The sequence below is a fragment of the Mustelus asterias genome, unplaced genomic scaffold (assembly GCF_964213995.1).
Source record: "Mustelus asterias unplaced genomic scaffold, sMusAst1.hap1.1 HAP1_SCAFFOLD_4275, whole genome shotgun sequence".
Lineage (NCBI taxonomy): Eukaryota > Metazoa > Chordata > Chondrichthyes > Carcharhiniformes > Triakidae > Mustelus > Mustelus asterias.
The window spans coordinates 1-15,188 of NW_027594220.1; the positions used below are offsets into that span (position 1 = coordinate 1).

General features: G+C 50.9%; 1 protein-coding gene across 1 annotated transcript; it reads left to right on the plus strand.

Annotated features, from left to right (window-relative positions):
• Nucleotides 1–4,852: 4,852 nt before the first annotated feature.
• On the plus strand, nt 4,853–14,782 carry LOC144491038 (macrophage migration inhibitory factor-like). Its single transcript, XM_078208716.1, has 3 exons — nt 4,853–5,354; nt 13,925–14,097; nt 14,572–14,782. The coding sequence occupies exons 1-3, from the start codon at nt 5,247–5,249 to the stop codon at nt 14,636–14,638; spliced, it is 348 nt and encodes a 115-aa protein (XP_078064842.1). The 5' UTR covers nt 4,853–5,246; the 3' UTR covers nt 14,639–14,782.
• Nucleotides 14,783–15,188: the final 406 nt, after the last annotated feature.

The window sequence follows — 15,188 nt, forward strand, 5'->3', positions numbered from 1 at the left end:
GAGGAGGGAGGGAGGGAAACACTAATGTAGTGTTTCGGGTTTACCGCTCCTTGACACCAGATCTTCTGCTTCCCACTTCTTGGTAAATGTTGCTGGTCCGACTTCTCCCAGAGTGCACCAGTGAAGTCCCTCAGCCGCTTCTACCGGATCCTGATGGATTTCATCCTAGGATCTTAAAATAAGTGGCTGGGGAGATAGCTGCTGAGTTGTTTTAATTTTCCAAAATTCCCTAGATTTGGGAAAGGATCCATAGCAAATGCAACTCCTTTATTCAAAAAGAGAGGGAGACAGAAAGCAAGAAACTACAGGCCAGTTAGATTAGCATCTGTCATAGGAAACTTGTTAGAAGCTATTATTAAAGATGTAGCAGGGTACTTAGATAAATTCAAGGAATCAGAGTCTTCATGGTTTTGTGAAGGGAAATCATATTTAACCAATTTATTGGAGTTCTTTGAAGAAGTAACATGATGTGGATAAAGAGTAACCAGTGGGGTACTGTACTGAGATTTTTAGAAGGTATTTGATAAGGAGCCACATCAAAGGTTATTGCGGAGAAAAAAATCTCATGGTGTAGGAGGTTACGTATTGGCATGGAAAGAAGATTGGCTAGCTAACAGAGAACTGAAGAGCAGGCATAAATGGGTGGTGTGCCAGAGAATTAGTGCTGATGTTTCAACTCTTAATAATTTATATAAATGATTGGGATGAATGGACACAATTGTATGGTTGCTAAATTTGCTGATGACACAAAGATAAGTGGGAAAGTAAGTTGTGAAGAGAACATAAAGAGATTACAAAAGGAAATAATGTCTGGCTAATGTGTGAATATATGAGGCTGTCCATTTTGGAAGGACGAATAGAAAAGAAGCATATTATTTAAATGTTGGGAGTTTGCAGAGCTCTGAATGCAGAGGGATCTGGATGTCCTGCGTGAATTGCAAAAGGTTAGTATACAAATACAGCAAGTAATTAGGAAAGTTAATAGAATGTTATTGTTTATTGCAAGAATAGGGAGCCAAAAGAGAAAATGCTGGAAAATCTCAGCAGGTCTGGCAGAATCGTAAGGAGAAAAGAGCTGACGTTTCGAGTCCAGATGATTAGAAACGTCAACAAAGAACAAAGAACAATACAGCACAGGAACAGGCCCTTCGGCCCTCCAAGCCCGCGCCGCTCCCCGGTCCAGCATTGAATCCTGAATCCAGGATCCCCGCCCAATTTTCCAGCCTATCTACATACCAATATCCTATCCACCGAGCTGTCCCTCACAGCTACGATGCTTTGTTCATTACAACCTATTAACTCACCCCCACCCCCCCATTCCAGACCATGTGATCTCCAGGGAGAGGCGAAAACCCAGAGTGAAAAACCCCAGGGCCAATATGGGGAAAAAAAAAATCTGGGAAATTCCTCTCCGACCCCCTGAGGCGATCGAAACGAGTCCAGGAGATCACAATGGCCCTGATCGGAAAATGCTTCCCAACCCTAGTCATGTTAGCTCTTTTCTCTCCTTAAAGGACATTAGTGAACCAGATGGGTTTTTCCGACAATCGACAATGGTTTTATGGTCATCGGTAGATCCTTAATTGCAGATATTTTTTATTGAATTCAAATTCCACCGACTGCCATGGTGGGATTCGAACCCGGTTCCCCACAACATTAGCTGAGCTTCTAGATTAATATAGCGATAATACCACTAGGCCATCACCTCCCCTAATGCGTTAGAAACAATTCAGAAGTTTAGTAGATTAATTATTAGAATGTATGGGTTGTCTTATGCGAAAAGGTTGGACAGACTATGCTTATATCTGTGGGTGTTTAGAAGAGTAAGAAGCGATTTGAAACATACAAGACTCTGAGGGGTCTTGACAGGATGGACGTGGAAACAATGGGCGGGAATTTCCAGCCACGCTTGCCCCAAAATCGGAAATTCCCACCCAAGATCAATGGACCTTTAAATAGTCCACCAAATTTTCTGCCCCGCCCTCTACAATTCCCACGGCCGCAGGACAGGAAAATTCTGCCCAATGTTTCCTCTTGTGGGAGAATCTAGAACTAATTTAAGACAGAGATTAGTTTTTTTTTATCTCAGCGGGTAGTGAGACACTGGAATTCTCTTCCTCAAAAGGTGGTTGAGGCAAAGTCTTTGAATATTTGCAAGTCAGATGTTGATAGATTTTTGATTAGCAAGGGGTAGGAACATAGGAATTAGGAGCGGGAGTAGGCAATTCAGCCCATCAAGCCCGCTCCACCATTTAACATGATTGTGGCTGCTCTTATCCTGGTCTCAACTCCACTTTCCTATCTGTTCTCCATAGCCCTTTATTCCTGCTTTTCATCAGAAACATATCTCTCTTTCTTGAATCTGTTGATTGATTCTGCCTCCACTGCACTCGGGAATAGTGAGTTCCACAGATCACAATCCTCTTGACAATAGTTTCTCTCATATCAGTTGTGAACTGACCTCCTCTCGCGGGATTTTACAGCCTCGCTCAAACGAGACCAGAAATTCCAACCCAAGGTCAACGGAGATTTCCGTTGTTGGACCTTCGCCCGCTCCGATTTCGTGGCAGGCGAGGTGGTAGAGTTCTGCCCTATATCTATGACCTCTTGTTCTAGACTGTCCCACAAGTGGAACATCTGTTCAATGTCCACCTTATCAATCCCCTTTAGCATTTTATAAACCTCGATCAGATCCTCCCCCTTCTTCTTCTGAACTCCAGCGAGAGCAACCCAAACTATCCAACCACTCCTCGTACGACAGCCCTTTCATCCCTGGAGTCACTCTGGCAAACCTCCTCTGAACTGCCTCCAATGCCACCACATCCTTCAAGTAAGGAGACCAAAACTGAACACAATACTCCAGGTGTGGTCGCACCAATGCCTTATACAATTGTAACAACACTTCTTTCTTTTAAAATTAAGTCCTTTTGCAATAAAATGCCAAGATTCCATTTGCTTTTCTTATTGTATGCTGCACCTGCATACCCACTTTCTGCAATTAATGCACAAAGACACCCAGATCCCTCTGCACTGATGCACTTTGAAACTGCTTCCCATTAAATAATAATTTGCCCTTTTATTTTTCTGGCCTAAATAGATAACCTTATCCACATTAAACGCCATCTGCCATATTCTGGCCCATTCTCCGAGCCTATCAATATCCAACTGTAAACTCTTTATCTCCTCATCACAGCCTGCTTTCCAACCTATTTTAGAATCATCCACAAATTTTGCTGTTACACTCTGTCTCTGCCTGGGATAAAAGATTAGGCAGAAATGTGAATTTGAAGTTAAAATTAGATCAGCCAAAGCAAATAGAAACAGATTTTAGGAGGACTAACAAAGCAAAGTTAGGTGAACAATGAACAGTAGAACACTAGGAAGTACAAAGGATCAGAGGGGGCTTGGGGTGCATGTCTCAAGATCCCTAAACTCAGCAGCACAGGTCAATAAGGTGGTTAAGACGGCAAGTAGGATACTTACGTTTATTAGCAAAGGCATAGAATATAAGAACAAAGAGGTTATGATGGAGCTGTATAAACCGCTCAGTAGGCCATAACTGGAGCAGTGTGCAGTTCTGGTCGCTACACTATAGGAAGGATATGATTGCACTGGAGAAGGTGCAGAGAAGATTCACCAGGATATTATCTGGGCTGGTGCGTTTCAGCTACAAAGAGAGGCTGGATAGGCTGGGGTTGTTTTCCAAAGAGCAAAAGCTGAGGTGTACAAAATTATGAGGGACATAGTGTAGATAGGAAGAAACCTTCCCCCTTGGTAGAGGGGTCAATAACCAGGGGGCACTGATTAAAGGTAAGGGGCTGGAGATTTAGGGGGAATTTGAGAAAAAACCTTCTCATCCAGAGGGTGGTGGGAATCTGGAACTCTCTTCCTGAAAGGGTGGCAGAGGCAGGAACCCTCACAACATTTAAGAAGCATTTAGATGAACACTTGAAACGCCACAGCACACAGGACTGCAGACCAAATGATGGAAAATGGGATTAGGATAGTGACCGGAGACACAAGCCAAAGGGCCTCTTTCTGTGCTGTAAAGCTCTATACAATAGTTTCCAAACTTGGAGAGCCTGTTCCTGGCAGGAAGGGCTTTGTTTGATGCACCGTCGGATTGATATTTGAAGCAACCACCAGAAAAACCGCCATTCCCAAACTCGCTGACCAACTCTAAAACACAACTTCTGCTTCTTACACTGGCCCGGGAGACCTCCCAACACAGCGGCCTCTAGTGGCGGGAGGAGCTGGCACACTGGCTTCTAGTGGCAGGAGGACTGAGGATAAGGACTGAGGCGGGAGGACTTTAACCTGATGTTGTTAAACTTCTTACTGTGAGGACTGAGGGACACGGCGCGGGGAGTCGGCACACTGGCCTCTAGTGGCAGGAGGACTCAGGGACAGGTCCCGGGGAGCGGGGCACATTGGCCTCTAGTGGCTGGAGGACTCAGGGACAGGGCGCAGGGAGCGGGCTCACTGGCTTCGAATGGCGGCAGGAGTGCTTGTCAGGGGACAGCGAGCGGACGCACTGGCCTCTAGTGGCAGGAGGACTGAGGGACAGACCGCGAGGAGCGGGCGCACTCGCTTCTAACGGTGGCAGGAGTGCTTGGCGGGGAGCGGACACATTGGCCTCTAATGGCGGCAGGAGTGCTTGTCAGGGGACGGGGAGCGGGCACAATGGTCTCAGGTGACGGGAGGAGTAAGGGACAAGGCGCGGGAAGTGGGCGCACTGGCCTCTAGTGGCGGGAGGAATGAGGGACAAGGCGCGTGGACTGGGCGCACTGGCCTCTAGTGGCGGGAGGAATGAGGGACAAGGCGCGGGGAGTGGGCGCACTGGCCTCTAGTGGCGGGAGGAATGAGGGACAAGGAGCGGGGAGTGGGCGCACTGGCCTCTACTGGCGGGAGGAATGAGGGACAAGGCGCGGGGAGTGGGCGCACTGGCCTCTAGTGGCGGGAGGAATGAGGGACAAGGCGCAGGGAGTGGGCGCACTGGCCTCTAGTGGCGGGAGGAATGAGGGACAAGGCGCGGGGAGTGGGCGCATTGGCCTCTAGTGGCGGGAGGAATGAGGGACAAGGCGCAGGGAGTGGGCGCACGGGCCTCTAGTGGCGGGAGGAGTGAGGGACAAGGCGCAGGGAGTGGGCGCACTGGCCTCTAGTGGCGGGAGGAGTGCTGGTCAGGGCGTGGGAGTGGGTCTTTGAGCAGAGCAGTGTGGTGCAGTCAGTCTCTGGTCGCGGGAGAAATGCCGACTTTCGTGCTTAACACAAACCTGAGCCGCTCCACCATCCCGGACGTGTTGGCGGAGGAGTTGACGGCGACGCTGTGCCAGCAGCTGGGCAAACCCACACAGGTAGGCAAGCAGAGAGAGCGGGGCCGGGAATATCCGCTGTTAAAACAGCCCGAGGTGGCAGAGTGTGAGCACTGCCGCTCCACAGCGCCAACACGTCCTCCCCATGTCTGCGTGGGTTTCCTCCGGGTGCTTCGGTTTCCTTTCACATTCTGAAAGACGTTGTTTGGGGGCATTGGCCGTGCTAAATTGCTAAATGTGCGGGGAGAGGGCCTGGGGTAAGATGCTCTGCCAGAGCGCTGGTGCAGAGTCGATGGGCTGAATGGCCTCCTGCACTGTGGCGATTCTATAAACAGAGGTTTCCTCCAATTCATCACCAAAGCCTCCGTTCCCCGGACACAAACTCTGTTCCCGAAGCATTGACTCAGTAAATCCACTCCCACCATCCATCTCTCTCCCCCCCCCCATCCATCTCTCTCCCCCCCCCATCCATCTCTCCTTCCCCCCCCATTCATCTCTCCCCCCCATCCATCTCTTCCCCCCCATCCATCTCTCCCCCCCATCCATCTCTCTCCCCCCCCATCCATCTCTCTCCCCCCTATCCATCTCTCTCCCCCCCATCCATCTCTCTCCCCCCCATCCATCTCTCTCCCCCCCCCATCCATCTCTCTCCCCCCCATCCATCTCTCTCCCCCCCCATCCATCTCTCTCCCCCCCCCATCCATCTCTCTCCCCCCCCCATCCATCTCTCTCCCCCCCCATCCATCTCTCTCCCCCCCATCCATCTCTCTCCCCCCCATCCATCTCTCTCCCCCCCATCCATCTCTCTCCCCCCCCATCCATCTCTCTCCCCCCCCATCCATCTCTCTCCCCCCCCATCCATCTCTCTCCCCCCCCATCCATCTCTCTCCCCCCCCATCCATCTCTCTCCCCCCCCATCCATCTCTCTCCCCCCCCATCCATCTCTCTCCCCCCCCATCCATCTCTCTCCCCCCCCATCCATCTCTCTCCCCCCCCATCCATCTCTCTCCCCCCCCCATCCATCTCTCTCCCCCCCCCATCCATCTCTCTCCCCCCCCCATCCATCTCTCTCCCCCCCCCCATCCATCTCTCTCCCCCCCCCCATCCATCTCTCTCCCCCCCCATCCATCTCTCTCCCCCCCCATCCATCTCTCTCTCCCCCCATCCATCTCTCTCTCCCCCCATCCATCTCTCTCTCCCCCATCCATCTCTCTCTCCCCCATCCATCTCTCTCCCCCCCATCCATCTCTCTCCCCCCCATCCATCTCTCTCCCCCCCATCCATCTCTCTCCCCCCCATCCATCTCTCTCCCCCCCATCCATCTCTCTCCCCCCCCATCCATCTCTCTCCCCCCCCATCCATCTCTCTCCCCCCCCATCCATCTCTCTCCCCCCCCATCCATCTCTCTCCCCCCCCATCCATCTCTCTCCCCCCCCATCCATCTCTCTCCCCCCCCATCCATCTCTCTCCCCCCCCATCCATCTCTCTCCCCCCCCATCCATCTCTCTCCCCCCCCCCATCCATCTCTCTCCCCCCCCCCATCCATCTCTCTCCCCCCCCCCATCCATCTCTCTCCCCCCCCCCCATCCATCTCTCTCCCCCCCCATCCATCTCTCTCCCCCCCCCATCCATCTCTCTCCCCCCCCATCCATCTCTCTCCCCCCCCCATCCATCTCTCTCCCCCCCCCATCCATCTCTCTCCCCCCCCCATCCATCTCTCTCCCCCCCATCCATCTCTCTCCCCCCCCATCCATCTCTCTCCCCCCCCCATCCATCTCTCTCCCCCCCCATCCTTCTCTCTCCCCCCCCCATCCATCTCTCCCCCCCATCCATCTCTCCCCCCCCATCCATCTCTCCCCCCCATCCATCTCTCCCCCCCCATCCATCTCTCCCCCCCCATCCATCTCTCCCCTCCCCCCCCATCCATCTCTCCCCTCCCCCCCCATCCATCTCTCCCCTCCCCCCCCATCCATCTCTCCCCCCCCCCCATCCATCTCTCCCCCCCATCCATCTCTTCCCCCCCCATCCATCTCTCCCTTCCCCCCCCATCCATCTCTCTCTCCCCCCCCCCATCCATCTCTCTCCGCCCCCCCCATCCATATCTCTCCCCCCTCCCTCACTCACTCCCCATTCCCTCCCCTCCTCCCCTTTACGACACTCTGTGAAACTGAACCTCCAAATGGGGTCCCCCATTGGTGGGGTCAAGAGAGCCCGGGACTTCCACCCTTCTCCACCCTTCTCCAGGAATTGCAACCTCGTCCCCAGATCTTCAAAGATCCATCTCTCTCAGAATTCCCAGAAAATGACCCCACAACCCACCCCCTATATTCCTGTGAGGACCGACATGATCTCGAGGGGCAGTTACACAAAGGTGGGTGGTTCTGTCCTCATGAGAAATACTCACCGTCAGTGACACAGAAATAAGTGTAAACTCACTGAACTCCCAAGACCCTCATGTGGAATTGGATTGTGATTTGAAAAGCAAGAACATGCAGGGCTACAGGGAGCAGGCAGGGGAGTGGTTCTAGGTAAATAGCTTCTTTGGAGAGGTGGCGTGGATACAATGGGCCGAATGGCCTCCTGCTGCTGCTGAGACAGTTGTGTGAAAAGCTGCAGTGACCCAGAGCTCTCTCCCCCTCTCCCCAACCCCCCATCCTCTCTCGTTGCAAAGACATTACAGCAGGGCTGACTGAACGCAGCTACGTGACGACAAATAACCCCACAAACTTCCACAATCTCCTGGTTTATAAATTTAGTTCAGGCTGACTTACTGAGCTCACAAAGATAATGCTGAGTGCCACAGCGCAGCCTCACAGCTCCCATTCCAACCCATCAATCAGCTTTGTAAATGACCCCGGGGGTGGGGGGGGGTATTGGCCAGTGTAATCCCCAGCCACAGCAGTTTATCTAGGCCAGAATGTGCCACTAATTGACTGGATGAAGGTTGCTGAGTAACCCAGAGACAGTCTGCGTACTTCAACATTCCTCCTGGTCAGAAACCTCATTTTTACTCATTATTATCTGAGAACCAATGGCAGGGGCAGATTGAAGGTGACCTGATTCACCGGGAGATGCCGTCTCAGTCCCCTCCCCCAATCAAAGGGAGTGCTGCAGATGGGTTGAGGCTAGTTGAGCTATGCTTCAGTCAGCTTGTCCCTCGTCAGGGGATCAGCCGATTGTTCCTTCAGCCGCAGCCTGCTGTGAGCTGCGGCTTAATCCTTTCCTCACAGTCCATCCCCGTTCCCTCACTGACATCCTTCACAATATCGAGCCTCTCAGCCATGAGGTTTGGTGAAGACCTGGGACCCCCCCCCCTCCCCCATGGCTCATCACGTGTTGGAGCTGCATTTCATGTAAACTGACCTCTGTGGAGTGCGGATTCTGCTGCTTTGCCAGCTCCCACTGCAGTGAGACAAAGAACCATCTGATCCTCTGCTACTGTTGGGCTGAGGGAGGAATCTCTCAGCAAAACATTGAGAGATCTCTCCTGCTGATACTGCAATCGTATTAACCCTGAGCTAGTGGCACCGTTCCCATCTTAGTCCGAAGGTGCAGGTTTTGAGTTGAGTGCCACCCAGAGAAAGAGAGTTTAAAACGTTTGTTTATTAGTGTCACAAGTAGGCTTACATTAACACCGCAATGAAGTTACTTTGACCCGTTAGAGAAAATCTCCATTACGAGAGAGGAAGTGTTAGGTTTTTTAGGGAACATTAAAACTGACAAAGCCCCAGGGCCTGATGGCATCTATCCTCGACTGCTCAGGGAGACGAGAGAGGAAATTGCTGGGCCTCTGACGGAAATCTTTGTCGCTTCTTTGGACACGGGTGAGGTCCCTGAGGATTGGAGGATAGCGAATGTGGTCCCGTTGTTTAAGAAGGGTAGCAGGGATAACCCAGGAAATTATAGGCCGGTGAGCTTGACGTCCGTGGTAGGGAAGTTGTTGGAGAGGATTCTTAGAGACAGGATGTATGTGCATTTAGAACGGAACAATCTCATTAGTGACAGACAGCATGGTTTTGTAAGAGGGAGGTCGTGCCTTACAAATTTGGTGGAGTTTTTTGAGGAAGTGACAAAAACGGTTGATGAAGGAAGGGCCGTGGATGTCGTCTATATGGATTTCAGTAAGGCATTTGACAAAGTCCCACATGGCAGGTTGGTTAAGAAGGTTAAGGCTCATGGGATACAAGGAGAACATAGAACATAGAACATTACAGCGCAGAACAGGCCCTTCGGCCCACGATGTTGCACCGACCAGTTAAAAAAAAACTGTGACCCTCCAACCTAAACCAATTTCTTTTCGTCCATGAACCTATCTACGGATCTCTTAAACGCCCCCAAACTAGGCGCATTTACAACTGATGCTGGCAGGGCATTCCAATCCCTCACCACCCTCTGGGTAAAGAACCTACCCCTGACATCGGTTCTATAACTACCCCCCCTCAATTTAAAGCCATGCCCCCTCGTGCTGGATTTCTCCATCAGAGGAAAAAGGCTATCACTATCCACCCTATCTAAACCTCTAATCATCTTATATGTTTCAATAAGATCCCCTCTTAGCCGCCGCCTTTCCAGCGAAAACAATCCCAAATCCCTCAGCCTCTCCTCATAGGATCTCCCCTCCATACCAGGCAACATCCTGGTAAACCTCCTCTGCACCCTCTCCAAAGCCTCCACATCCTTCCTGTAATGTGGGGACCAGAACTGCACACAGTACTCCAAGTGCGGCCGCACCAGAGTTGTGTACAGTTGCAACATAACGCTACGACTCCTAAATTCAATCCCCCTACCAATAAACGCCAAGACACCATATGCCTTCCTAACAACCTTATCTACTTGATTCCCAACTTTCAGGGATCTATGCACACATACACCTAGATCCCTCTGCTCCTCCACACTATTCAAAGTCCTCCCGTTAGCCCTATACTCAACACATCTGTTATTCCTACCAAAGTGAATTACCTCACACTTCTCCGCATTAAACTCCATCCGCCACCTCTCGGCCCAACTTTGCATCCTGTCTAAGTCTTCCTGCAAACTACGACACCCTTCCTCACTGTCTACCACACCACCGACTTTGGTGTCATCAGCAAATTTGCTAATCCACCCAACTATACCCTCATCCAGATCATTAATAAATATTACAAACAGCAGTGGCCCCAAAACAAAACAAGGAGAAGTGGCTCGATGGGTGGAGAACTGGCTTGGCCATAGGAGACAGAGGGTAGTGGTCGAAGGGTCTTTTTCCAGCTGGAGGTCTGTGACCAGTGGTGTTCCGCAGGGCTCTGTACTGGGACCTCTGCTATTTGTGATATATATAAATGATTTGGAAGAAGGTGTAACTGGTGTAATCAGCAAGTTTGCGGATGACACAAAGATGGCTGGAATTGCGGATAGCGAAGAGCATTGTCGGGCAATACAGCAGGATATAGATAGGCTGGAAAATTGGGCGGAGAGGTGGCAGATGGAATTTAATCCGGATAAATGCGAAGTGATGCATTTTGGAAGAAATAATGTAGGGAGGAGTTATGCAATAAATGGCAGAGTCATCAGGAGTATAGAAACACAGAGGGACCTAGGTGTGCAAGTCCACAAATCCTTGAAGGTGGCAACACAGGTGGAGAAGGTGGTGAAGAAGGCATATGGTATGCTTGCCTTTATAGGACGGGGTATAGAGTATAAAAGCTGGAGTCTGATGATGCAGCTGTATAGAACGCTGGTTAGGCCGCATTTGGAGTACTGCGTCCAGTTCTGGTCGCCGCACTACCAGAAGGACGTGGAGGCATTGGAGAGAGTGCAGAGAAGGTTTACCAGGATGTTGCCTGGTATGGAGGGTCTTAGCTATGAGGAGAGATTGGGTAGACTGGGGTTGTTCTCCTTGGAAAGACGGAGAATGAGGGGAGATCTAATAGAGGTATACAAGATTATGAAGGGTATAGATAGGGTGAACAGTGGGAAGCTTTTTCCCAGGTCGGAGGTGACGATCACGAGGGGTCACGGGCTCAAGCTGAGAGGGGCGAAGTATAACTCAGACATCAGAGGGACGTTTTTTACACAGAGGGTGGTGGGGGCCTGGAATGCGCTGCCAAGTAGGGTGGTGGAGGCAGGCACGCTGACATCGTTTAAGACTTACCTGGATAGTCACATGAGCAGCCTGGGAATGGAGGGATACAAACGATTGGTCTAGTTGGACCAAGGAGCGGCACAGGCTTGGAGGGCCGAAGGCCTGTTTCCTGTGCTGTACTGTTCTTTGTTCTTTGAAGGGGGGGAGGTTTAACACAGATATCAGAAGGACATATTTCACACAGAGGGTCGTGGGGGCCTGGAATGTGTTGCCGGGCAAGGTGGTGGAGGCGGACACACTGGGAACGTTTAAGACTTATCTAGACAGCTATATGACCGGAGTGGGAATGGAGGGATACAAAAGAGTGGTCTAGTTTGGACCAGGGAGCGGCGCGGGCTAATTGTTCCTTGTTTCTCGTTTCAAGGCTTCATTCTATGATCATCTTGCTGGTGCCAGTACAGAGCGAGACTGCGGATAGTTGGGAACCTGTCTCGGGGGCAGGGAATTCATATGGTGTTCATGGAAGTGGAAATGACTAGGGTTGGGAAGCATTTTCCGATCAGGGCCATTGTGATCTCCTGGACTCGTTTCGATAGCCTCAGGGGGTCGGAGAGGAATTTCCCAGATTTTTTTTTTCTCCATATTGGCCCTGGGGTTTTTCACTCTGGGTTTTCGCCTCTCCCTGGGGATCACATGGTCTGGAATAGGGGGGTGGGGGTGAGTTAATAGGTTGTAATGAACAAAGCATCGTAGCTGTGAGGGACAGCTCGGTGGATAGGATATTGGTATGTAGATAGGCTGGAAAATTGGGCGGGGATCCTGGATTCAGGATTCAATCCTGGACCGGGGAGCGGCGCGGGCTTGGAGGGCCGAAGGGCCTGTTCCTGTGCTGTATTGTTCTTTGTTCTTTGTTCTTTGAAAATCCCCTAGTCACCACACTCCGGCTCCTGTTCGGGTACACTGAGGGAGAATTTAGCATGACCAATGCACGTAACCAGCACGTCTTTCAGACTGTGGGAGGAAACCAGAGCACCTGGAGGAAACCCACACAGACACGGGGAGAACATACAAACTCCGCACAGACAGTGACCCGAGGCTGGAATTGAATCCGGGTCCCTGGCACTGTGAGGCAGCAGCCCTAACCACTGTGCCACCATGTTACCCCACTGAGCCAAAGCTCAAAAAATTTTAACCCTCTGTAGGGCTAACACCCCCCGCCATCTTTCCAGTATTTCACTGCTCTGCCGGGGAGGAATGTGAAAATATGAGAATCAGGACGACACTGGGATCAGCAGGCGGACACGTAATGCTTTTAATGTTTCACCACAACATGTGGCACCGGTTTCTTGTGACGTGACTGGAATACTGAGCAGGTCCCACTCACGCATTCCGAAAGTGGCATTGATGAGTAAGAACAAAAAGTGTTTGTGCGAGGAAGGGGGCTGGGAAACTTCCAGCCACAAACTCTCGCTCTCAACTGCATCAGCAGGAGAGGGGATTTCTCAATTCACATCAGAACACAGTGATGATCGTGTGAAAGTATTTTCTAATGTTGGTAGTGTGGCCAGGAGGTGATCTGAGTCACTCAGTGAATCTGTGAAGTGTGCGTTGTCTGCCTGGGTCATAGGAAGATGAGATGAGGCCCTCTGGTGCTGAGGCAGTTGGGCTGGGGGTTCAGGTGAGGTGTTTCCTCAGTTGAAGGCGGGGTGAGGTGGAGTGAGACAAGGGAGGTCAGATAGGGTGAGATGTTGCAAGGTGAGGAGGGGTAGGCAGGGTCTACTCCTGATTCTGTTTCTGATTGTACAACAGAACATCTTTGTCCATAGTTTGTGTTCTCTCCCCAATCACCCGGCCAGACAGCCCTTAAAATAACTTGTTGTTCTTTAAGAGCTGGATGGATAGATATGAAGATTTATTTCCCCCTGGAGAGAAAGTCCCGATGAAGTGAGTGTAAACTTCAAATTCAAGTGAACCCATTGGGGGAGAGGTTGGGAAACAAAGACTGACGGAAATCTGGAACCCTCTTTCCAGAAAGACCGCTGAAATTGGCGCCCAGTTCAGACTTGTGTATGTTTATTGTCGGGGTATTGTGACGGCCTGAATGACCTGCTCCTGTACCTTGGCACTTCACAAACAGCACTGCTCATCCCACTGGGCACCTGGACATCCTGCAGGCCACAGCCTCTTTCCCCAATATCTCACTGTGCAGGGGCCTGCAGTGCAGAGGCTCCAGTCAAACACCTGCCGGACTCTGACTTCAATTGAGCTCATGAGAGCTTGGATGTGGGGGGGTGGAACAAAAAAGGAGGGAAGGGGCAATGTGTGATGTGGTTATGGGCGGGGTGAGTGGGATGCGGCAGGAGGTGTATGGTGTGATGACCTCTGTCCTCTTTGGTTGTCCTCTCTTTGCTTCACTTTACGGTTTTGTGTCTCTCCCTGCAGTGTGTGTATATAATACTGTCATCCTCTGGCACATCCCTGGCTGCGGGAGTTGCCTCAGGGATTGTGGAGCTCGCCAGTATTCACCAAGCTCTCTCTCTCTGTTTTTCAGTACATCGCAGTGCACATTGTGCCCGACCAGATTCTTCACTTTGGAGGATCCTCTGAGCCCTGTGCTCTTGCCAGCCTCTCCAGCATCGGCAAACTCGGTGTCAAACAGAACAAAACCTACTCCAAAGTGCTGTTCGACTTGGTAAACAAGCACCTACATATTTGTCCAGACAGGTACGGCTGGCGGATTGGGTGCTGTGGGATGGTGTGGGGCAAGCGGGTGTTTGACTGTCAGTGAGTCTCCCCAGCTATGCAGAGCCACGCTGACTGACTGGCCTCAATTCACGGCAAATACGCTGCTTTTGCTGCAAACTGTCCACTTTAAAGGTTTACAGAACAGCTGTTAATGAAAGTTGGTAGAGATCAGTTATAGCTTTGTGGAGTGGGCACAAGCTTTGTCTGGCTGACACACAATACGCGCGCACACATGATACGTGCACACATGCACACACACAAAACACGTGCACGCACACACAACGCGCGCACGCAAATGTCCAGCAATTCTCTGACAAGAGGTGGATTTTGGCAGTGAGAACGAGGCCTGATTCAGTCAGAGTGAGAATGGGGCCTGATCGAATGGGAGTGTGATTATTTTCAGTGTCTCTGAATTGGCTGTTTGCTGATGGTTTTCCCTTGCCTGTTTCACAGGATGTACATCGTCTTCCAAGACCTGGAACCTGGTAATGTCGGCTATAATGGCAACACCTTCGCTTAGGTTCTGCTCCGGAACTTTCCTGAGTGATCACTGTATGAAAAATGTGGTTTGTGTCCTCATCCGTCTTAATGGCCATTGAGCCAGAGAGAAGATTCCTGAAATTCTGTCTCGTTTCTGTATTAACAATAAAGTAGATTCATCAAATGTCCACGTGTGTTTATCATAGGCTGGTAAAAACGTGTGTACTTTTATTACATGGTATGTTTATTACAGGGTGCGTTAGTCTATGTATTCAATTCCAGCCTTGGGTGACTATGTGGAGTTTGCACATTCTCCCCGTGTCTGCGTGGGTTTCCTCCGGGTTTTTGTTACAGTACTGAACCAGTTGCATATTTACAGTAGAGGGTAAATGTCTGTAGAGGAACCTATACTAAGTCCTTACATGTTGCTGTCTATCTCTAGACTGGCCTTAGCTCTAGGTCATGTGCCTTCTTACATCATTGTATGAGCAGTGCTCTATTATGTCCCATGTTAACCCTTTAGGTACCAGATCCTTCTGCTCCATGGTTGTCTGTACAACTGCAGCAGCATGTCTAGTGCAGAGAAGAGC

Coding starts and splice junctions, on each gene's coding strand:
- LOC144491038 (XM_078208716.1), top strand. CDS start 5,247: ATGCCGACTTTCGTGCTTAACACAAACCTGAGCCGCTCCACCATCCCG. Junction 5,355..13,924: donor AGCTGGGCAAACCCACACAG/GTAGGCAAGCAG, acceptor TCTGTTTTTCAG/TACATCGCAGTGCACATTGT. Junction 14,098..14,571: donor CTACATATTTGTCCAGACAG/GTACGGCTGGCG, acceptor CCTGTTTCACAG/GATGTACATCGTCTTCCAAG.